Source organism: Phalangium opilio, unplaced genomic scaffold (assembly GCF_054372755.1).
Source record: "Phalangium opilio isolate 3A_F unplaced genomic scaffold, DU_Popi_V2 ptg000082l_1, whole genome shotgun sequence".
NCBI lineage: Eukaryota > Metazoa > Arthropoda > Arachnida > Opiliones > Phalangiidae > Phalangium > Phalangium opilio.
In genome coordinates, this window is record NW_028324189.1 from 4882444 (window position 1) to 4907220 (window position 24777).

General features: G+C 36.8%; 1 protein-coding gene and 1 long non-coding RNA gene across 7 annotated transcripts; one reads left to right on the forward strand and one right to left on the reverse strand.

Moving 5' to 3' along the window:
- Positions 1 to 41: 41 nt before the first annotated feature.
- LOC149651094 (uncharacterized) lies at positions 42 to 5631 on the forward strand. Its single transcript, XR_016371050.1, has 3 exons — positions 42 to 407; positions 4869 to 4923; positions 5475 to 5631. It is a non-coding gene; the product is annotated as an uncharacterized LOC149651094 (long non-coding RNA).
- On the reverse strand, positions 618 to 17153 carry LOC149651095 (protein spaetzle 3-like). 6 transcript variants are annotated; one of them, XM_089847881.1, is made up of 6 exons: positions 16774 to 17147; positions 3368 to 3492; positions 2982 to 3062; positions 2357 to 2551; positions 1107 to 1232; positions 618 to 1006 (listed from the first exon to the last, which is right to left on the reverse strand). In XM_089847881.1, the coding sequence occupies exons 1-6, from the start codon at positions 16786 to 16788 to the stop codon at positions 820 to 822; spliced, it is 729 nt and encodes a 242-aa protein (XP_089704007.1). In that variant the 5' UTR covers positions 16789 to 17147; the 3' UTR covers positions 618 to 819. The 6 variants fall into 6 exon arrangements, with proteins under 6 accessions (XP_089704007.1, XP_089704006.1, XP_089704005.1 ...); XM_089847880.1 differs by lacking the exon at positions 16774 to 17147 and adding an exon at positions 7795 to 8153 and having other exon boundaries at positions 618 to 988; XM_089847879.1 differs by lacking the exon at positions 16774 to 17147 and adding an exon at positions 7795 to 8152.
- Between the last annotated feature and the right edge of the window lie 7624 nt (positions 17154 to 24777).

The following is a 24777-nucleotide window of genomic DNA, read 5'->3' on the forward strand; positions in this document are numbered from 1 at the left end:
TGTAATTTTAAAAGGGCGGGGGGGGGGGAGAAAAAGTACGATTTACTCCACCACCCCTACGATCTCTGAGACAATGGAACGCGCCGGCCGGAAATAGCTGCTTTTCTTGTCCTTTTATAAATGTAAAGTCCATGGTTTCAACTTCAAGATTTTAATTGCGGTTCTTTAAAGATTAGTTTAATTTTGCATTCAAAATTGGGAACAGTTTTCGTTCAAAAATTTCAATAATTAGTTTCGATAATTTTTTTACCGTGGATGACGTCACGTGGCCTAATAATTGGTACTTCTACATCGTTGAACTTGCACCATGAAATGATGACTCATCGGATTTCTTTTTTTCGGTGGCCCGAGTCAACGTGTTCGGTACGGAGCCCTGTATACCGAAAATGCAAAGTTCCTCGTAATAAGTAAGTATTTGCGCTAATTCTTGGTTCTTTTCTGATTATCTTAACTAGAATTTAAATACACTAGGCCAATATAAGAAATTGTAGACGTAGACTCAGTCAATAACCACGTATAATTAGTGTAGAAGTATAGAACCATAGATCTTACTGCGTAAATTGATCCAGTGTTACTCTAGAAATTTAATCGGTTATTTGAGAAATAAACTAAAGCAATTAATTTTTTTAATGATTTATTTAAAAACAAATGGACTAAACTCGTCAAAGTTCATAAAAACGAGTAGAAAATTTTGATCACTAAATCTTAGTTCATTTTTTCGGATGGTAAGGCAAAAATGTTATTAGATGTTAATGTGTTCCGTTTCAAGGCACGATCTGCAATTATTTTACATTCCAAATTTCCAAAATCTGTCGGGTTTTATTTCGTAACCGGGTTGGTACATCGACAAACGCAACACGATGGGAAAAGAAACCAATCCATGAAAATGCCCTTGCAGTCGTCATCAGGGTCGTAGGCTAGCAACCGGTGCCACTTGTACTTTTGTTCGCAGCTGCAATCGTTGTTGCATTTCTTAGTTTGAACGGACCTGCGGGACGAAGCATTTCTAGGCAGAATTATTAGGTATTCAAGCGAAGATACATAGTTTTTTTACAAAATGCCTTCGTAGCGAAGGTTTAATTGTTAGTAAAAATGATTTAACTTACTGGCATACTTCTTGCTGTATGGCTTGCTGTAGGTGCTGCGTATTAACTATAGCTCTTATTTTCCCCGCGCTATTTGATGCCCAATATGGGGTCACGATTTCCACCGCGGACTCGCAGGCGTCCACTCTAAAAAATAGGCCAAATTACAATTAGAAGTTTATCGATAATCACTTTATAATGTCATAGCGTCTAAGGTTATATAAGACGACAAACCAATTAACCATTCAGAGGACCATCCCATTTAAAACTTTGTTAAAGTTAATGGACTAGTGTCGTTAGAGAGGGGGTGTAGATTTATATTCCCCCTCTAGGCGCGCTCTTGTAAGAGGGGATGACACTGAGCTAAGAGATAGGAGGGTATGACGTTTGAAAACGTAGTACTGACACTACTCAGTTTGCGCGTGTTGAACGAATTCGATCGTAACCTGTTGATCGCCTGGCTCTGGCGATTGGGCCTTAACCTTGAATTTAAAAAGATGGTGGAAGAGAGAGAGGATGGAAGAACTGGCGTCGAGGATAAATGGTAAGGTAATCGTACGCGTATTTATTTTCTGTTTGCGCGCGGGGGCGTCTCGCTTTCTATCTTTTGGCTCGAAACTATAAAGGGGATGGTGGTTGTAATGAAGGCAGGTGGTCCCTTTACGCTTCCCACCCCCAGCTCTGATTGAAGTCGTGCCTCAGCTTTAATTGTTCAGCTCATTCGGTGGATCACGATTCGCGCATCAACCAGTTCAACTAGTCTTAGAAAGCCTACAAAAATTCCTTCTCCCTTATTATTTTCATGGCCCCTGTGCTTTACGTTCATTCGAGAAAAAGGGAAAACACGTTAATGGGCTGGAAAGTCAATTCCGATATGGAGCCCGTTTCCACTTAAATATAGATATACCTGATAATAAGATGGATACCTGACTAACATTCCACTATAGTTTGCCTAGGGACATAAGCTTTCTGTAACAATTCAACCGTAGGGACAAAAAATACCGTATAAATGAAACCTAGGAGGCGAATTCCTTGGGGTTTGACCCATAGGATAGAGCTAGCGCTAAGTACATTCCCTCATAGCAGAAGTATATAATACTTCTCTTCGAGAGAAGTGTACCATCCACAAAGCGGAAGGGTAATTGTAACATGATTCTTTCCAACCAACATCCCTTAACATATGGAGCAAGGTTACTAAACCGAGTCACAAACGCGATAAATAGTTCCCTCATCATTATTTGTTTAACTTGACTGGCATTAAAAACACTTACTTATTGGACGAAGTGCTGTAAGACGAAGATGACCTTGACCTCTCTGATCTCGTGTGTACCGTATGGCCATCGTACGTCTCGTAATGATCCCTGGGATAGGAAGACGCCATGTTCTCTTCGGGTGATAGATTATACTCCCCGAACATTCTCCTGATCAGAGCTTTATTTTCGTCTATGAACATGTCGATTTTCTCTCTGCCGATGAGAAAAGGTTAAATTTATTTAGTTACAACCCATGCAAAACTACTCCCCTTTTGCGCGAGTTACCTTGAAAGCTATTTTTACGAGACAACTGAAATTATACTTCTTTTTACATGTAGTTTATTATATTTATACATTTTCAATCGAGATTAGAATTATGGTAAGATCTCACGCGTAATACCATGGTAATACTTAATGCCCGGTGTACTATACCTTCTTAATATTGCTTGAAAACCTTGCTCTTTTGCTCAAAACGCTCGTTCAAACATTCCGTAACGATAAGCTACTTCTACACTTAAGTTTAGAGTCAAACCTGAACAGGCACATGCATTATAATTATCCCTATATAATTGTAATTAATATAATTTCTAATTGAAGCATTGCTTTAAATTAATGTTAGAATAATAGACTTAAATTTCCTCACCTTTTAACTCTTCTGGATCTTTTAACGCCATCCGTGTCAATGTATTCGGTGTAGTTTGAGTTAGTGGCAACTGTGAGGAACCTGCGCCAGCCAGCAACAATAACCCCCAGAACGGGAAACGATAAAAAAACAAAAAAAGAAAAGGAAAAAAGCAACCAGCTCAGTGCAAATTTCAAGCATATATACTCTAATTAGCTCATTTACATTGCCTGGAAGCTTTGGAATAAACACGCGTTTATCTATTTCGTGCAGTACTTAAAACAAGCTCTTCCCATTCCATGCTTCCGTGCAATGCAGATGTACTCATTTTGCGTACACCGGGCGTTTTTTTTTTATTAACTTTTCTTAACGTTAATGTACAATTTAATTCTAAATGTTTTACTCACTTGGGGTAGGTGTTACCCGGTGTTGGGCAATAAAGTTGGTTTAGTCTCTTTATGCAAGGATAACCTCTGATTATTTCTCCTCTAATTTCCAAACCAAATACTATTGATAAAGTTGTGAGTACTATCTGTTATGAGACAAAATGAAAAAAGAGATTTTTTTAGACCGTTTATAAGATTCGAAAATTCACATTCTTAGAGGAAAAAAAACTTATTGCGTAATGGTTTTAAGTCACGCTTTAATACCTCTTATATATTTAAATATTTTCTATAAAATTTACGGTTTGATATAAATTGTGTTCGCTTCGAACAATACTGATATAAAACTTGATATATTTTGGGTAATATATGATGTAAGATGGGGGCCACACACCTTGTTCGAGTAGAGAGGCTGTTAGATTTGCTAGGGAGGTAACGACGCCATTATAAATCTAACCATACTGCACTCTTAATTGATAATGTATACAGAATTTTGTCCCATTATAACCGCCCCTAACAAGTCGCAAAAATTTTTGTAGATCTTTTAGTAAATTTAGAAAAGCTGTTTGTGCAGGGTTTACACAAACCTGGAAAACTCAGGGAAATATATAGTTGACAAAAAGCTTAGGGAAATTTCGAATTTTTAGGGAAATCATGGAAATGTGTGTGGTTTGAGTAAGTTTGCTCTGAAGAGGTTGCTTCAACTATAAAGAAACCACTCCCGTTGTTATTACTCAATATATCGGGAAAAAAACCTGGAAAACTCGGGGGATATATGTAGGGAAAAAACATGGAAAACTCAGGGAAATCGGTTTTACAAGAGTTGTATGAACCCTGTTGTAGTTCTTCATGCAGCATGCCAGGAAAATCAAGAATGGTTTTAAGTTATGTCCAGTTTTGTTTCACCAGTTATAATGTCACTGTTTTTCAATAATAAGTAAAATAATGTTCATCGTAAATAATAATGCTAAAGTTCTTAAGATGTGCTGGGAAATACCCCCACTTAAAAGCTTCCCAAATCTATATTTCTTATTCTGTCTTTGCTCACGAGCTTCCACCCTTTTTCTAACTTAATCAGCGTCGTTTTTTGATTCACGACTTTTCGGCTTACACGTGTTGAAACGATGAAACGGGCAATGAAGACCCCTTAAACACCCACCTAGTAACGTAATTTTCTATCTTTGCTTATATATAGTTGAGACTATACCGATTTAACCGAAACACGTTCTTTGAAAAGAGAAATTGAGGGAGTCAAGCTGATTTACAATTCAACTTTTGACTCAACGTTTAAATTTATGTCAACTCTTTAAATTAAAACGTAGCTTTTTTCTGGTTAAAATCTGCGTAGGAGTATTGCTTTTTTTAACACGGCGGAAGGTGCATTGCCTCCCTCAAGGTCTTAATTAGTTTAATTTTCTGGTTTTAATTGAGCTGAAATATAATGAACCTTAGTAAAATTACTTAAATGATGAAAATTGTGGTTTCACCAATTTAATTAGTGGTTTTCTATTTTTTTCTGTTTTAGTTCTCGGGTTGCAAGCTAACACATGAAACACATCGAATAATGTGCAGCAAACACGGTAGGAATATGTTTCATACTTTTATGCGTTCCACAAAAGGGGTCTATAATGTTGGCTCGAAACATGTGCGATTTACAACTCCTATTTATACATGTTCAAGAGTAAATTAACTAGGAGTTAGGAAACCTCATAATGGGTATGAGAACAGTCGGCCGTCCACGCTTGACATTTACCGACCTCGCGAATGTCGAAATGACCTCGGGACTACTAATTCTAAAAGGTCGAGTTCATTATACTAGTTGACTTGAAATTGAGTTGAGGTATTTGTAACGGATTTCACTCGCTTCTCGGTATGAGCATAGACCAAAGCAAATTTGAATATTTCGCAGACTAAATATTACTACTTGGTATGTTTATGAGGGTATTAAGAGCCCATTAATGTCGTCTGCGATTTTACTGAAAAGCGATGCTTATAAATGGGTTTGAAGACGTTACAATGTATGTAGTTAATCCTTTTAAGGGGACTTCTCGATTCTCGCAACCAAGAATGTATCCTAAAATCTTTAAGTTTGCATGCGCCATTGATATTGTCATAAGATATATTCCATAAGTTTGTCAGTGGTCACTGGGAGCTTGTCATGAAGTGACGTAGGTGAGGCTTAGTACAGACTAAATAAGAAGATGGACTGCCAACCCGAGTGTAGTCAATCAATTCTCGCTTGTCGTTCCCGCCCGAACAAGCTCGAGCTGTAAGTCTCTAGCATCACAAAGTATAGGTAAAGTCATACCAAGAAGGGATATCTAGTTTACTAGGAAAAGTTATAAGATGCCTAAGTATTCGCGTGCCATAGTCCCAGTCCCCTTCTAAAATACAAGGGGGGACGTAAAAGGAGGCCGGGCTATTTCGCCTCTCCCCAGTCGGAAAATACGTAATTTTTGTCATTCGCGTCGCGATGACGTGAGTTTTCCAGAACCAATGAGATGCTGACCGTTGTAATTTAGAGGCGGGGATTAACTCCGGACCTACTATACGTTTGGACTGGAGATAAAGCTAGAAATGTGGCTATTTTATACCTTCTCCCTAGTACACTAGATATCACTTCTTGGTCATACTTATGGAATATATAACTTATAAACTTATGTATCGTCTACTACTGAGTTCCAGATAATCCGCGTTGGTATATATGTTTAACGTGACGTGTGACTCAAAGTGAAAACGTCACGAGACTCCCCGCTGCATCCCCTTGACTTCCGGCATCCGATAGTTATTAGGCAAAGTCTTTTCCGCTTCGGAATTCAATATTCATAGCGTATACGACGCGCTATATTAACATGGAGAAATCTATACCTCTATGTAGAGTATCTATTTCTTTATTGTAAGGATTCATTCAGAGCCGCGTACGTGACCGTCAGAGGCACTTACGAAACTCCCCAATGAAATACTTCTTTATAAATTAACGTTAATTCTGCCTGTTAATGAAGTCGAAAGAAGAAAAAAAGTCAAGGAGAGTATCTGCTGCAGACTCACGGCGCGTCTTGATAACTTCATTTGTTTAGACCAGGTTTTTTTTCCTTCTTGAAAACGCCGCCCCTCATCTAAAATCCAGACTCGTTCATTTACATCTGCATGTCTACATCAATGAAACGTTGATTTACGTTTTTAGCTCATTTGCATTTCGATTTACCGTTACTATATATTTAGTTTTGAGACATGGAATCCGCCATCTTGCTTTTAGAGAAATAATAGCAAACTTATGTAGAGCTCTGTCGTTTTTGTTAGAAACCTTATATTTTAATTGTGGAAATGGATATATGCCTAAACATCGAAGTTTGAAGTAATTTTTTTTAAATAATTTGTGATGAAATCAATTCAAATGAAAACGTTTCGGACAAAGTTACAAGTACAGTTTACCGGACACGTTATTAAATTGAAAATTTAGTTGATATTCGTGTATAGCAAACTTATGAAGCTGTCGTTTTCGCGTAGAAATCTGATATTTTTTATTGTGGAAATAGATATAAACATCGAAGTTTGAAGTAACTTTTTAAATAATTTGTGATGAAGTCAATTCAAATGAAACCAAAACGTTTCGGACAAAGGAACAAGTACAGTTTACCGGACACGTTTTTAAATTGAAAATTAAATTGATATTCGTGTACAGCAGTCTCAAATTAGCTAGAAAACAGCACTATCTTAACCTAACCTGACCTGAACTTAACCTAAATCAAAATTAAGATAAGCTAAACGGCTTAATAAAAAACTTCTGATAATTGTTTTTACTAACCAAAACTTTTCTCGACAAACAAGTTTCATTGTTTTTGACTAATTTCAGGGTGCTTAAGACGAATATCAACTTTATTTTCAATTTAATAAAGTGCCCGGTAAACTGCACTTGTGCCCGATCAAACATTTTAAAGCTTTTCATTATGGAGTTAATTCAACTCCAATGCACGATGAAGTTCACAGTGCATTTGTTCCTCAAATTATGATAGATATATTTAAGTTTAAAACTAACAACCATATCCAAAATACTGAACGTAAACTAATTAATATTCGATTATACAATTACAAATAAACCTTAGGTTTGATCTATCACTTTTAAACAAGTATTACATCATAAGATAATGTAAATGGGTAATTACATGATTACACTAACTACAAACTCGCGCGTTCAAAAGAGGCCAAAACCGAATTTACTCATCAATTGAACCAACAGTTTGTTATACACCTCTTCTTAACAAAAAATATATTTCCCAATTGAGCTATCCCCTGTTAAGAATGATGAATGGTTAAAGGCGCTATGGTACAAAGACACGCGGTACCTTTCAATTTAGAAATGAAAAGGTACAAAAAGATCTTTCGAGCGTGGCCATTAGATTACGTAAGGGAATTTAAAGAATAAAAAAAAGTTTAAAAAAACCAGTGCTGACCTGACAGACGACCCAAAAGGTGACGGTACCCGCTGTACCTCCAAATAGGCGAAAGGTTCTCCAGCGCCAAATTTTTGAGATGATTGACTCCATGAAGTTTGATTTAATTTAGTTATTGTTATATTTATAAATAAGTTAATTAATTATTAGTAAAATAATAATAGTCTATGAAGGGGGATAACTGTATTACGGTACAATTTTTCTGGGGGTTTTGGTCAGGGGGGCGGACTGTGGCGTATTAGGATAGCCCGGGAAGTTTCCGCGGTTTCCTCGATCGCTCGCCGGATGGTGATTCCGAAGATGTCGATGATGAGAAGAAAAGTCATTCTCTAGAAGAGCCCGATCTTCTAAACCCCCTCTCGGCCGTCCCACTGCTTTTCAAGAGACGCGCCGTCGAAAGCGCTCTTCGCCGCTATTAAAACGCCAAAATCTGGTTCCATCCCCCTTCCGACCAAGGGTTGGATACTTTCCAAAGTTTCACATAATTATCTATTCGCTAAATATTATGTTACTATAGTAGGAACGAAAGATGGTGGCATATTTTAAGCCCATACTACTAAATATATTATTTCTGTGGGCTATTTAGTGAAAAGGTGTGATTTGTTTTTCATTTAACGTTACGGAAGGGTGTCAGGTCATACTGGTCCTGTAGAATTCATATTTAATGTCAGAAGTTGAAACTTTCGATGCTAAACTGTAATAAAGGGTTTTTCCCCAAATCTTTGGCCGCCATTTTCCAAGATGAAAGCCGATTGCAAAAATATTTACAACAGAGTACCTCTTACTTATGGGTAACTTGCCTACGAAATTTTAGATTCGTAATTCAAGACTTTTCGTTGATTAATAACTTTTAGTTAAATAGATATATAAATACTTATAAAATATTTAATCAAGGTAATATGTCAAGTGCCCGACACCTCACCTTCCGCCCTCGCAATCCCACCACCACTACCCGAAAAAATCTTCATTTTCTCCAAGAACATTTGAAAAAAAAAATTATTGTAGAAAAATCTCTTCATAATTCTCCCCATCTTAAAAACGACTTAAGAGGCGAAATACTTTGGGACCACACAGCATTTTACGTCTTTGATTTTTCTTTTTAAAAAGTTTTTACCTTTCTCTTTCTCTCTCTCTCTCTCTAAGAAATGAGCGTAATTTATCATTTCGTTATGCATTATTGGAAAATGTTTCGCTTTTATAGCCCTCTTGAACAAAACCCCCCAACATGTTTTATATTTTACGAGGAAACTTGTTAGCGTCTTCTCATAGCTCTCCAATGAGTTTCAGCTCATCTCTCTTATTCCATAGGTGTGGGTGTTAATTTAAATGTTTCAAAATAATAAGGATCCTTTTGTTACACTGGCTTATTTAGTTTCTAATTTTCTCCTTAAACAAATAATGTTGCATTAGGCTACGAGATTTTTAACTTCTCTTAGATTTTTCTGTAAAATTATTGGACGATTTTGTAGGCCTATGTTCGCACGTGAAATCACATATTAAGAAATTAACCTGAAACGCGTGGGAAAGCGTCTCGCGCTCTAGACATCACGTGAGATGTATTTTAAAGTTTGGCGCGAGAAAGTAGCACGTGTTTTTATTTAAATTTTGATTTCAAATTAGGCTTAGCTCGTAAAATTATTTAACCCTAACGAAATTAAAATGCAAAACATCTAGGGGAAAAACTTTACTTTAGCTCGCGAATTCAAAATTCAGTTTTTCCAATAAATATCATTTCTTGGAGGTTAATTATGTGATAATCAATTACATTTAAGTCGCGGAAACTATTTTAATCAATATTTTCATGACCATAAAAACCCGACCAGTTCCTTCTTCCTAGCCACCAAATACCATAAAATATCTAAAAATATAACCTAACCTAACCTAACCAAACCTAACATATGAAGGATAAAATATAGAAAAACATGGAAAATATATATTTTAATTAATTTCTGCACCTTAATTTTAACTAATTATCCTACAATTAACCTTGAATTAATGATATTTATTGAAAAAACTGTATTTTGAATGTGCGAGCTAAAGTAAAGTTAAGCCCATCTGGGGAGCTACTAATCTTTTACGGTAAGTTTCCTAAACTTTCTAATTGTAAGAACTGGCATGCACTCAAGTGTTCGAATATCTCTTCCTATATTTCTATATTTTTAAATCCATTCAAGTTTATTTCTAAACATCGCCTTGGTAATTCAAGGCTACGAACACACAAGTAATTTGTAAAATTTTAAGTACTCCTTTTTAACAAACTAGTTCGGTTCAGTTAAAGTTAATTATTATTCATATTCGTGAGAGTATACTTATTAAACATGATTCGCGAACCAAGAGTCGCACCCCAGCCCTCAGGGACGTGAGAAAAGGGTAACATTTTTCAAATAGGATATGTTATTAATTTTTTTTTCTTCTTTTTGTTTTTTCACTTTTCATCAGAATTCTTTTTATTTTTTAAGAAGGGCGCGAGGACCCGGTAATCTATGGCCAACCAAAAACGGGAAAACACCCCTTATCTGCCCAGTTTTATAAAAATTACTTTTCTTTTTTCAACCAACCTTCTTAGGTAACCAGTAACGTGGGAATTTTAAAAGCGAGATTGTAAATTTCCACAGTCCAGTAAATTTTAACTAAATAGGTGGGGGTTTGACTATTTAAAATTAAGGATTGGGAGTCGCAACTTTGCTGCCAAGTTAGATTCCTCCACCCCTAACCAATTAATTGTAGTAAAGTGCTTTTAGGATATTTGTCTACATGAAAACAATTAAGGTATAACCAAAATGGGGCTCATTTTTAAAGGGAGGATAAGATCTATCTTCATAGTGAAATATCCAGGAAATACCTCCGAATGATTTTAAAATTCAAATTGTTTGATAATTTGAAATTTGCACCATGTTTGCACCTCCGACCAATCGCGTAACACCCTACCTTCTTGTTTTGATAAAAATTGCGCGCGATGTGACAATTATGACGCGAGATTTTGTTAACAAGGAGACAAGGCGTCACGCGATAGGTCAGAGGTGATAATTTCAAATCATCTATGAAAACTCAAAATAATTAGAATTTTAAAATCATTCGGAGGTATTTCCTGATTGTTTCGACCACTATATACAAATTTGTCTTAATAGAATAAAGAAATCGCTTGATTTTCCTTTTCACCCTCTCTTTAAGATGAGGACCAAGTTTGGTTATACATTGTTTTCAGGCGGCTATGAGGATCCATACAATTTACAAAAGGAGTAGAGGCTACTTGTAGGACAAAGTTGTCTGCACTATTGTCCTCCAAGTTGCCTCTACTCCTACCATTGTAAATGGTATGGATCCTCCTAGCCTGTTGTTTTAGAATAATCGCGTTTTCGTAATCATCACGGGATTGGGAATAGAGGATTGAAGCAGCGCACGTGCCTCGGTTTGATGTTAAGTCGCTGGCTGCGGAAATGGGCGCTGTTCCCCTCGAAAAGCTAAGGGTGAAAGCCGAGGGCCCTCCGCTGAGTTCCTCTCTTCGGGGGTTCCGTTTGTCGTGCCTTTCTACGCATTATCGAACCAAAATCGACTTGAATAATTGGCCGTTGTTTGAACCCCCAAAGAATGCGCCACCGACGCGTTCTTCATCCATTATGATGCAACGGATCAGCTCCCTACTTTACCCCATCGTAACCAAGCTACAGTTGACTTACGTAAAACAAAACTGACTTTTTCTTCTTCCTATAGGAATGTCGTTCCCGTAAATAGAACATGCAAAGTATTTTAACAAGCGAAGCTTATATATAGAAATGTTTAGATGTTATAGCTATAGGGGGCCCATATTGTATTTGGTAATTGTTATGGAAGATTTTCGTTACACCCAGAAGTTTTCAGACTATGATGCCAGTCTACTTGGTGGACATAGTGTGGCACCATAAGCTTATAAGATATGTTCCATAAGTTTGTAAGATACGTTCCATAAGTTTGTAAGATACGTTCCATAAGTTTGTAAGATACGTTCCATAAGTTTGTAAGTTATGTTCCATAAGTTTGTAAGATATGTTCCATAAGTTTGTAAGATATGTTCCATAAGTTTGTCAGATATGTTCCATAAGTTTGTGAGATATGTTCCATAAGTTTGTGAGATATGTTCCATAAGTTTGTAAGATATGTTCCATAAGTTTGTAAGATATGTTCCATAAGTTTGTAAGATATGTTCCATAAGTTTGTAAGATATGTTCCATAAGTTTGTAAGATATGTTCCATAAGTTTGTAAGATATGTTCCATAAGTTTGTAAGATATGTTCCATAAGTTTGTAAGATATGTTCCATAAGTTTGTAAGATATGTTCCATAAGTTTGTAAGATATGTTCCATAAGTTTGTAAGATATGTTCCATAAGTTTGTAAGATATGTTCCATAAGTTTGTAAGATATGTTCCATAAGTCTGTAAGATATGTTCCATAAGTTTGTCACTGGTTACAAACTGGAGCTTGTCATGAAGTGACGTAGGTCATAGATTCTCGTAAAGCGACGCCTGGTGACTGGTGAGGCGTTGTCAAAGGCTTAGGACGATGGACTGCAGAACCATCAATTCTCGAGTCGTTCTCGAACTAGCTCTCGGTAAGTCTCTAGCATTACGAAGTATAGGTAGCGTCATACTTATGGAACGTATCTTATAAACTTATGGTACCATTTATGGAAATATTTGATGGAACTTGTTGTAAGTAGGGAGAGAATTTTACATTTTCGATGCCCAAGGGTTTATTTACGAGGGCATGGGAAAGAGCACCCATCGAGAAATTTATTTTTATTAGTTATAGTCGTTTTTTTAACTTGTTTATCTCTCGTATCAATCGCCAATCAAAATACACCTTAGAAATTATATTTAATTGATGGGAAGAGACAAGGAAGTTTGGGTTCTCTCCAAGATTTTTCGCTCGCGCTTTTGCAAGCCAAGGTGAACTGTTAATTTCAACAAAACAAGAAATAGCGGTCGGTTTTTATTATTGCTAATGTCTCGAAACTGGTTAAACGTATTTAAAATTATTCTCGGGTCACGTCTTCACGCTTTTAATCGGATAAATTTCAAAAATGACAATTATTTATGCGTAGAACACTTCGAGAAATAAATAGTTGTAGTCCTTGGTCAAATTAAGATATTATGTTTTGTTAATCACGAGTTAAAGTATTTTTAATTAGTCATTTTAACAAAGGGATAGATTTAATTTTAGAAGTAGGAATGGAGAACAGAGTGATCTGGGCGCGCGTCAAAGTCCCGGACCCCCTTACTCGGGACGGAGGGGGGTTTGAAAGAAGAGGCGGGTCATAGCGACAGAGGTAAAAAGGAATTATGTATTTTTCGCCGTCCCCGTCAGCAACGTCATCAAAACGTAGTTTAAGTGAGTCAATAAGATCATTTAAACTTTTCGTTACGTGTTGGAGGGAGGGGCTCTTTACTGGGTTATGAGTCGGACTGAAGTGAACACTAACCGTTCTCCATTCCTTCTTCTAAAATCAAATCTATCCCTGCTAAAATTAAATCGTATTCAATCTTACGTGCGAACGGAGCTTGTTTAAAAAGTGAATTTTTGGCCACAGCAGCCTAATTTGGGATTCTTTCGGCGTCTCTGCCCATCTATATACTTAATAAAAATGAGCAAGGCCCTTAAGCATTTTTTTAGGGGGGAGTTATATAGTCAGATGAACTATTTTTTCTCGCTTTCTCTTGAGTCTTACGGATGGGGGAGGTCAAAGACTATGGTGGAGGAGGGGGTCAAGACCTTTGACATTAACGAGGTCAAAAATGCATGGGAACAGGTTGCAGTTGAGGTGGAAAATCTTCCTTACTTTAATATTTACATGTAAATGATCCCCGTAGATGAGTGAGATAGCTATAGCACCAGCCAGTGCTATCTCTGCTAGCCGCTCGCTCCATTACGATACAAAAAATATATATATATATAATGAGAATTATATGGATAAAAAAATAAACGAATTATTAGAAGGAGCAGCTATAGCGCTTTTTCTTGTGAAGGTAAAATTGCATGTGATCTCTGTGCCTGCCTGGATGTGGGCGTTTAGACTGGATTTTGTAATTAGATTTGCTGTATAGGGAACTGTTTCTGAACATTCTGTTTAGGGTTAAATATTGCGCAATTATGTAACTCCTTCCTTAAGTGATTGCGAGAAAGTTATGGAACTTGGAACATGATTAATTTTAAAACTTTCTTTTTAAAGATACGCTAGATGAATAGGCTGAATTGTTGATTTTTATCTTGTGGAAATCGAGCTTAATTTTTTAATTTTTTGTTTAAATGCTAGATTTTACAGGTGCCAATCTATAGCACCTGTAAAATTCAGCTTATTTTCTCCTAGAGCACCTTTGCACTTTGGTTTAAACACTAGGTTTTACAGCCAAAAATATATATATAATATTTATAATATTCTTAATGAAATGTATGGGGTCATGAATAAATACTCTGGACAATCTTAACTTGAAAACAGTGGCCCTGATGGCAAAATGGAGATAGAAGTTAACATTTTCGACACAAAATCGTACACCCAAAGAACATTCCTCTTAATTTATGGCAGACTTATCAGAAACACACTGTATAAGAAACCATTCCGGCGATTGAAAAAATAGTATTAAATCGTATATTTATTATAAAACTGCAGCCAGCGGTATATAAGATTATGTATAATACGGTCGTGACTGTTGGATCATTTTTTAAAATCATAAAAATCCACCAAATTTTTATATCCATCAGAACGCGCTCGGTTAAATCGGCTTATATCACAACAAAAGAATTGCGTTTTAAAAATTAATGGTCTTATATAATACCAAACCGTAATAGTATTTTAGAAAAATGAATTATTTATATAAATGGTTTTAAGGAATATACGCTTGCTAGCTATAAGAAGATTAAGTAACGCTCTATAACTTTTCGAACTCATTAGCGATATTTAAACTTTTCAATAAAAGCGCGGGAATAATAATTAAATCGGGCTTTTTAAGTACGCCGAATAGTCACACTCTCATTTGAATATTTTGCCCCAAAAAATGTGAATTATGTTACGTTGTAAAAATTAGGAGAGAAAAGAGATAATATTCATGCAATTTAGAAACGGATGGGATGTTAGGGGGAGGGGGGAGCATGACTTCCGCTCTAACTCTGCATACACATAGTGATATGCCTTAGTAACAGTGCATATTGAAACGACATTTTGTAACTGAAAAAAAAAAGAACCACTAATGGAATCCATCATTGTGTCGAATGCCATTACAAAATGAAATTTTTTTACAAGTTATTATAATTTAATAGTAATTTTATTCGATATTGAAATTAGATTATGGGTAATAAATTAAATTATTCACACGTAAATGTGTCTCCATCCTGGCGGTCTCTACGATTTGCGATTATCACTGGCGACATAACTCATTTGAATGACGCGTTTTATTTAATAGTAATTAATATTATATAAGATCTAAAACCGCACCCCCTTCTCACCCATACACAAACATTTGAGTGAAGCCAAAACACATTCAATTATTTTTTTTGCTCTAATGAACCAGCGGGTGACTTTCTCTTTTAAACCATTTTGCCTCGACGGCTTTACATATAGCGGCGAGCCTTTTAACAGATCCAACGGAAATTAGTTAGTTTCTTAATTTATTCATAATGGATTTGCATTGCAATGGGTTTAAGTATAGCGACTGAGTGTTCAAATAGTTTTAAATGCTTCAATGAAACGTCTCGAATCGCGTGCGACTTAGTTCAAAACGTTAAATTAGTGTTATAAAGGTCTGGAAACCTGGATTAGTTTCATGTCTATGCCCACAATAAACCCTATTTAGGCTTTAATTGTCGTGCCTATTAAATATCCGAATGAATTTGATTTTTCATCTTCAAAATTCAATAAAACGATACTTTGATTATAATATATTACTGTTTGTTAATTTGAGAATGGGATGTTGAAAATGCGTACTTTAATAACGCGTACTATTTTTAAAATGATGCACAAATTTCATAATAAAATATTTCTTCTAAAATAATTTTGATGAAAAATACTAAGATAATAATTTAATCATTTTTAAATAATTGGTTTTATATAACTAACCATGTCTTTAAAACTGAAAATTAGAATATCTGTACTTCAGGCACATTTATATTTTACTTTTTCGCGTCTTTATCTACATGCAAAGACAGTTTTTATTAATTGTTTTAGAAGATGAACAGGTAAAGAAAGGTGTGGTGAATTGCATGCTCAATCATTCAGTTAGTTATTCCTAAAATGGTTACCGATATAGGTGCGATTTAAGGAATGATTGGAAATTTTTTAAATTAAAATCGTTTGGTTCAGGCAAAATGGCTCCCTGGGGATCGTGAGAATCCGCTCGTAGGTGTTAGCTAGCGCGGATTTTTAGGTTTTTTGATGTGAGTCATTTTTATAAGTTACCCAATGTTTTTACGCTTACATCAAGGTTGGAAACTAAAAACTTTTAACCTTAACATTTATAGTTTAGCTTTGGGCCATAAACCAGTACCTAATTTTCTTTTAGTTTTTATTATGAGGCGTTAAAATGCTGGTTTCTGTTTATAACGACGTAACAATACCAGTTTTTTCCGGTAAAACTATACGCTTTTGTCTCGACACGTTATAAAGGCTTTTAGTAAACCCGTTGAGATAATAAATATATAGCCTCTATACAACATCAAGACCTAGACCTATATATGAAATTCCTTACGTGCAAACCCCGATTATGCAAATTTTAACTAAGCTCATATGGACTACTTTTTTTTCTATTAGGTCTATGACGATAAATTTCAAACTAAGTTGAATTTTAATCGACAGTTATTTAAATTGGCACAAAAAGTTTTTAGAATTCCTGTTTATTTAGTATAATATTTTCAATTAAATAAAATATAAAGATGATGCGATGTGTGACCCATTTAGTTTAATATAATAAACAGTTTTAGCTCTATTATTTAAAGATTTTCAAAAGTGTACTCACTTGATATTGCTGCATTTTTAAAGTGGTTTATATTTTTAAACTTTTTTTTTATAAAAGTTGTTCTCTCCGATTATTTTTTTTATACAAAAATTACAAATATTTATTTATTTATTTATTAAATAGTTTTATTATTTATTTATTTTTTTCGCGTTCTACGTTCTTCCACATTGACACTGCCGCATCACATAATCCTTTACGTAAACGTATTTAGTCCAATCAATCCCTTGAGTTTGAATACGAAACTTAGATAACGAGTAAATGAAGATGGAAATCAAATTGTGTGGTCACGGGATGCGATTGGATTTGGGATCTAAAACGAAATGATCATTTTTGAAGATGGTATGCTCCTTTTGTTGAAAATCGTAATTTTTTTTCTTCTCGTTCTTCACCTTAAGCCTGAAAATAAAAGGCCATAAAATGAAGGGGGTGGGGAGTAATAGTTCTTTAAAGAAAAATCTCTCTCTCTCTCTCTCTCTCTTAAAGGGGGGAGTAAGTTGAAAATGATGGTGAGGATGAAATCATTTTTTTTCTTCTTTCCATCCTCCGGAAGGGGCATAAAATCTGGCCAAAAGTAGCTATCACGAAGTTGCAAGGGAGTGTCCTTGTCTGCTCCGAGTTCGAAGGTAGTCGGGTCTGATTTAGCCGGCGGCGGTTCTCACGTGGTGCCTTATGGCCTCTCATCCACCGCGAGGTCACGGGGGTCAATTCCTCTCGCTCTTTTTTTTCGGTGATGGTGGGGATGCCACGCATCCTCGGGGGGGAAGGAAGGACTTTGGACTAAAACAGGTATATGTAATGGATGGTTTAGACGATGTTCCCTGGATGCGAGATTAGTACTTCATCCATTGTCCAGGTTGAAGTAATAAACGCAACCAAAGACCGCTGGTTTTCATCAATACCACAACTCTTCAATTGACATTTCCTTGCTCCACTATAGGGTGCTTTGGCTTTTGATCATCCTTTTTCATAGCCTCACGCTAAGACACCAAAGGCCGTAGCTTTCTTTTCAACAATAGACAAATTTCGATGTAACTAATAGGGAAAGACACCTTTGTATCACGAGAGTGCGCTTAAACTTCGATGTATAACCTCCGATACTGAGGGTTGTCTACCCCCCTTTTTACATCGAAAAGGTCTATACCAAGTCGATCATTATCTGTATCTATAAACTAACACTGCCCCCATGCTCAACTAGGGTACTCTTGAATTTTCATCCATGCTCAGGCTAACATGATAGCGGCGTACTATTGACATACATGTTGAACGATTATTAGCGAATTTATATTTGGGATAAAAGAATATTTATATGTAGCTAGGGAATATGTTTTAGGGGGAATTAAGTTTCAAATCTCGTTACTTTCATCTTGTTCGCATCTTGTCTCTCTCTCTCTCGCGATACTTAAGTTACGTGTCCAAGGGGATTGGTGCTGCCTGGTGCAGGTGTTCCATAGGTCATCAGGAAATATTACCGATTCTATATTTTATTTTGAGAAGAAGTCTTCTTCGATGCATGCTAGTTCTCGTATAATTTATTTGGATTACGGGATCGTGATTAGGGGGAGAGAATAAGGAATGTTGTTAAGTTGCGATGTCGATGCGCGAATTAGGCGCACTGCATTATGATATGGAATGTTGATTGTTTTAAATTCCTTTTCTGTTTTCCTCTAACATAATTATATCGAATATATTATACAGGGTGGTATTAACGAAGTACAGTATAGGGGGTTGCTATTGGGAATTCATGCAATTTTGAGTCTAAAATGTAACTTCTATGATTGATGACATTTTGACCTAAGGAACACAATTAGTACTGTGTTTTAAAGATGACCCCTTAAACTTTATTAAGAAACTGATTTAGACACTATTTGCTGATTTAATTAAGGGTCGTCCCTAAAACACTCTTTAGGGTGGCCCTTAAGGGCGCAAAATGTGATAGAAATTACGTTTTCGTCTCTGAATCGCCCATACAGTACTTTACACCCTGTATAATAGGGATTTTTATCCAAATGATTTAATAACACTTTCTGTAAATTAGGATAACTGGAATCTTTTCACAAATCCTGAAGGGGTTTTCACCTTTTTTTAAAGCTTATTTAGGTTGAGTGTCCGATATCCGTTTTCTGTTGAAATTCACTCAGTTTGCGAAAGGATTTTAGGTTATGGGTGCGTCTTTTTCCGCAAACTGTCATGAAGATTCTTGGGAATTTCTCTGTTGAATCTATCTTTCTTGTCTTATTTACTACTACAAAGAAATGATCTCATTGAGAAGCTAGAGGCGCTGCGCGGTGAAGACGAGGGTGGATGCTTAAAAGAGTCGTGCCACCTGCTCCTTCTCGAAGATTTCACGAAGGTTTCAATCCATTCCCATAACCTTCTAAACTCGATACTGTGTATACCCCGTCCCGTCCTCGAGCTTCTTATATTCCACTAATATTCTTCTTATAATAGAGATTTGCCGCCCCCGCCTTTTTCGCTATCCGCGCCGCTAACAGCTATTATCTTTCGGCACGACTCGACCGTCACTATACGGTTTTCCCCCAAAACAGACCCTTGCTAATACTGACTGATGAAAACGTGCCAAAGTTTTTACGAAAAACAACTGATTTTAGTAGATAATTACGTAAACCCATTCTTCTGCTGCGTATATGCCTGAAAGATGCCTAGTCATTTTCTCTAAGCGCGGGTTTCCCGATATTACAAAGATTCGAATGAAAATAAGTTACGAGTAAAATCTTTCTTCATCCATGATGAAATATATGTGAATTATTTTGATTCACAGGCTCGAATTAGACCTAGAAAAACATGCATGGCAAGATTTGAAAACAATCATTTGATTGTATTGATTTTACGACATATTATTTGACCAGTTTCACGTGATATCGTGGTAGACCAAGACCAACATAGCAAGATTTGAAAACAATCATTTGATTGTATTGATTTTACCACATATTATTTGACCAGTTTTGCGTGATATCGTGGTTGACCAAGATCAACATGACAACATTTGAAAACAATCATTTGAGTGTATTGATTTTACGACATATTATTTGGCCAGTTAACAGTTCCACGTGACATCGCAGCGACACTTGGCCAGCCTTTTCCCCAAGCAGTTAGTGTGAACAGTATCATGTCCGAAGGTGAACGGGTTCCCCGACCTCGAATTAAGATTTTGGTTAACTTCAAGATAAAAGAACTAAAAAAAAATCTTAACTCTGCATTCGCTATCGCGGGCTAATTCATTCGGTTTAAGTTTTTAACCCCGCAAATGTTGGAATATTTAGAAAGAAGCTATTATATAGGGGTTTTAGAAATTTTAGCGTCCCCCTGGTGGTGCGTTATGTACCAGCAGTCCATATACTCTATAGTGTGTGTAAAAGAGCGAAATTTGACGGAGCGGGTCGCGGACCGTAATTACAGGCTGCCGAGGAACGTCTATAACCTCGAGGGAGTATTATTTATTTCGCCAATGGAGTACCATACCGCGGGGGAAAGGGATGGGGGATGGGAAATACCACTCTACACTGGCCCGAGATTGCGCGGAGCTCAGCTCGTAGGTGGTGAAGGTGGCGAAACTGCCTGGGAAAAAATGTTCTTTCGCGTAGAAGAGAAGACCCCTGTATACTATAAGCATAATTTGTGGCGTCCGAGGATGAAAAAATACAAGACGGCCCAAGGGCTCGTAATAGTAGCCACATCGTACGAGTGAATAGCCCCTCTATACCCTACCCTAATGAGTGGATAACCCCTCTATAACTTACCCTAATGAGTGAATAGTGCTATCTTTTACAATGCTTAAATGATTTGCCGTGCATAAAATCAGAGTTAATAGCCCCTCGATGCCCTACTCTAAACAGTGATAAAATTATAACCGTATAAACTTACTTACGCTGTAATTCTAATATTCCGGCGAGTCGAAGAACAGATATTTATGCCCAGAAACGTTTGAAAGCGAAAGTTTAGTTATAGTGATTATCCCCTCGAATTACCTTTAGCAATGCTAAAATGATCAAACGCGTAACGCTCATTTAACACTATGTTAGCTCTATCTAAACCCATACCCCAAAGATACAAGTTCAGAAGTATCCGACCCCAAAGATACAAGTTCAGAAGTATCCGACCCCAAAGATACAAGTTCAGAAGTATCCGACCCCAAAGATACAAGTTCAGAAGTATCCGACCCCAAAGATACAAGTTCAGAAGTATCCGACCCCAAAGATACAAGTTCAGAAGTATCCGACCCCAAAGATACAAGTTCAGAAGTATCCGACCCCAAAGATACAAGTTCAGAAGTATCCGACCCCAAAGATACAAGTTCAGAAGTATCCGACCCCAAAGATACAAGTTCAGAAGTATCCGACCCCAAAGATACAAGTTCAGAAGTATCCGACCCCAAAGATACAAGTTCAGAAGTATCCGACCCCAAAGATACAAGTTCAGAAGTATCCGACCCCAAAGATACAAGTTCAGAAGTATCCGACCCCAAAGATTCAAGTTCAGAAGTATCCGACCCCAAAGATTCAAGTTCAGAAGTATCCGACCCCAAAGATTCAAGTTCAAAAGTATCCGACCCCAAAGATTCAAGTTCAGAAGTATCCGACCCCAAAGATTCAAGTTCAGAAGTACCCGACCCCAAAGATTCAAGTTCAGAAGTACCCGACCCCAAAGATTCAAGTTCAGAAGTACCCGACCCCAAAGATTCAAGTTCAGAAGTACCCGACCCCAAAGATTCAAGTTCAGAAGTACCCGACCCCAAAGATTCAAGTTCAGAAGTATCCGACCCCAAAGATTCAAGATCAGAAGTACCCGACCCCAATGATTCAAGTTCAGAAGTACCCGACCCCAATGATTCAAGTTCAGAAGTACCCGACCCCAATGATTCAAGTTCAGAAGTATCCGACCCCAAAGATACAAGTTCAGAAGTATCCGACCCCAAAGATACAAGTTGATTATAGTGATTACCCATTTTAGTGATTATCCCCTCGAATTACCTTTAGCAATGCTAAAATGATCAAACGCATTACGCTATCTAAACCCACATTTGAATTAACCGCCAAAACGTTCCAGTCAATCATAACATAGATGGCAATAGCTAGCGAACGGGAACGAAAAGGGGAAAATCGTTATCTATTTAATTAGCACATAAATAAAAAGAAAATAAATATAAAAACCCTAAACATACAAATTCATAAGTATCCGACCCCACAGATTAAGAGGTACCCCACCCCTCATCACCCCGACATTTTAGAGATAAAATAAATAATAAAAAACTCGAGGTTTCTATCAAGTCTCTATGGCTCAATGGTAGAATCTTTGCTTACCACGCCAACGACCCGGGTTCGATTCCCGGCTGCGATCCGAAAAAAATTTTAATTAAAATTAAATCTCTAACCGAGCCCAGTTACCCCTATGGGTGGGTTGTGGTAATGTGGAGTTCCTTTTAAGCCAAAAAATAACGATAACGAAAGCGAAAACTCCGGCCACATGTACTACTACTACTACTACTACTACTACTACTACTACTACTACTACGGCTCGGGTCAAACTAAGAGCCTCATCGTATACTACGATGTGGCTAATAAGTAAACGTAAAGATATGAAGAGGGGTGAAAAGATGACCTTTGCGGCGCGGTTAAGTCGTCTTCTTCTTCTTCTTCATCGTATGTTGGTTGGAAGGTATGGAGAAGAAACTTAAAAAAGTTTAAGTTGAGAAGGAGAAAGAAGAAAAAGAAGGTCTCTCTTATCAATTCACAAATCGCTTTCCGTTGGCTTTTGGGGGCGGATTTGTACCGAAAAGGTAGAAGGAATGGGCTCCACGGTGCGCAAGAACACTCGTAAAACCCTGTAAATGATTAGTTAGGAACGATTCTTCGCCGTATAATAGCCATTGGCTCTTTCTCATGATTAGACGACGTGAGGCGCATTAATGGCCTCATCGCGCGGGAAAAATACTTATTTTCATCTTCGCATACCTGCTCCTAAGGTGCACCGAATCTTAGCTACATAAGTAATGAAGCATATAATACTTCTTTTCCAGAGAAGTGTACTACAAAGCGGGGTAATTGTAGTATGATTCTTTCCAACTTCAGAACATTTGGATCAAGGTTACTAAACCCTAATGAGCAGGGGAGCAAACTGGGAAGAATGATATTACATAACTAAGAGGATACAGATTGTCATCCTTCTTCTATTATTCCCTTCCGATAAGTACTATTTACCGTAGACGGAATATAAATTAAGATTTTAATTCTGCTTAAAAAATCATAATTACGCGTGTTTTGTCATTGTCCAATGTTATGTTCAGATCAATAATCTAGTTGATATCCAAAATTACTTTCAGTTTTCCTTTTTTTTACCAAATTGCTTATAAAGCATGCGTATTTCCAAGTCAAGTTTTATCCGAGAAAGTATTAAAGATCTTGATATTTACTGGGAAGTATGTAAAGAAACTTACCTTGGGGAAAAGGTGAAATAGCTTTGAGTGTCTATGAGATATGTCGTGCCGAAGTGTGGTGAATTTTAGAAATATGGAATATTTCTTCTCTTTCTTCCTACCTGGTGAGAACTGCACAGTGGCACTCGAAACGAAAGGTCAAGAGGTGACCAAGATGAAGGGGGAGAGTTGGGTGAGGAGTGCCATAGCGGGGGTGGATGACGATGCTAGAAGAAAGATGTTTGGCGGGAAGGGAAAAAGAGAGAGAGAGAGAAAGTCGAGGTTGTGCGGGTTACGTTTTTTTCTGATCACCGAAGGGCGTGGCTTGTTCGGCGGCTTTTGGAAGGTCACTAGGGTCAGTCCTGTCACAGGTGCCTCCAGGGAATCGGCTCTATAGCGCGATTGAAGCTAGAGAGAGAGATGCTCGTCCAAGATAGTTAGTTGTCTGAACAAAACCTCCTGATTTTGCTCTTTTATACCGTGGTAAATTTCTTTTCAATTTTGTTCCTTATATTATACATATAAATATATATTTTTCATAAATCTCAAAAATATAGTCATTCAAATTTCGAAGAACTTAAAAAAGTGGGTATTATTTTTTTTCTAGTTACCTACATAAAGATAATTTATTTGGCCCCCAAATGAAACGATAGCAAATTTTTCTATTAAACAAACTTCTATAAAATGAATTAAATTGGAAAACTAAATTGAGTTTCTTTCATAGACTGCAATGCAAATATCTGTTTTTAGTCATGATCGTAGGCAGCAATCAAATATTTAAATGACATTAAAAATAACACACTCCCCCTACCTCTTTTACCAATCAAATGAAAAAGAAGAAATTTAAAAAAAAATCCTTCCATAATTTAAGCATTCCTTTGCATCAATGATGTAAGAAACTATCAGAGGCATCGCCATTAAATAAAGTCTAATAAATCGAAACATTAAAACCTTTAAGATTCTCGTATAAAATCTACAGCAGTAAATTAAGCGTTGATAAATCTGGGGAGAAGAAGAAAGAAATGTTGCTGAAAAAATGGCTTCCTTTACAAATAAATTTCGGACGTTCCAATGCTGCTGGGTCCCCCGTCCCCCCTCTAATGTCAGGCCTCTGTCGAGAAAAACTGGGGTATCGTAACATTAAACCACTAGTTCTTGTCGACAACGAGAATAAAAGTTAATTCGTCCCCCCCATCCCATCGAACATGGATGCCTTTATCTTAAGTATGTCGAGAAACAAATCAATCCGAGATAGTGTCTCCGTCTTGTTAACCCTTGTTACGACCACAAGGCATCATCGGTTTACCCCCTCTAACTAGTTTTTTAAACGGTTTTACGTCGTTCGAATATCTCTACCTGTGTCTTAAATCCATGTGGATCTTTTTTTTTTATTATTTCTTTAGTAGAGGTTTACCTTTTGATATCAAGTATCTCTGTATGAGCAGCGTGTGTGGTGTGTAATGTCGTAAATCAATCAGATGAGGCACTCTCTTTTTTACCCTTAAGCTATATCAGGGTCGCGATGATACCTTTAACGATATGTCGCGTTCGTCAACTCACCGATCCCTTTATCA

Bases quoted from the DNA above. Each gene is read 5' to 3' on its own strand.
- LOC149651095 (XM_089847879.1), bottom strand. From the start codon at position 7,887: ATGGAGTCAATCATCTCAAAAATTTGGCGCTGGAGAACCTTTCGCCTA. The intron at 3,063-3,367 runs GTGAGTAAAACA...TGGCTGGCGCAG, and splicing joins CCGGGTAACACCTACCCCAA to GTTCCTCACAGTTGCCACTA. The intron at 1,233-2,356 runs GTAAGTGTTTTT...CCTATTTTTTAG, and splicing joins TACAGCACTTCGTCCAATAA to AGTGGACGCCTGCGAGTCCG.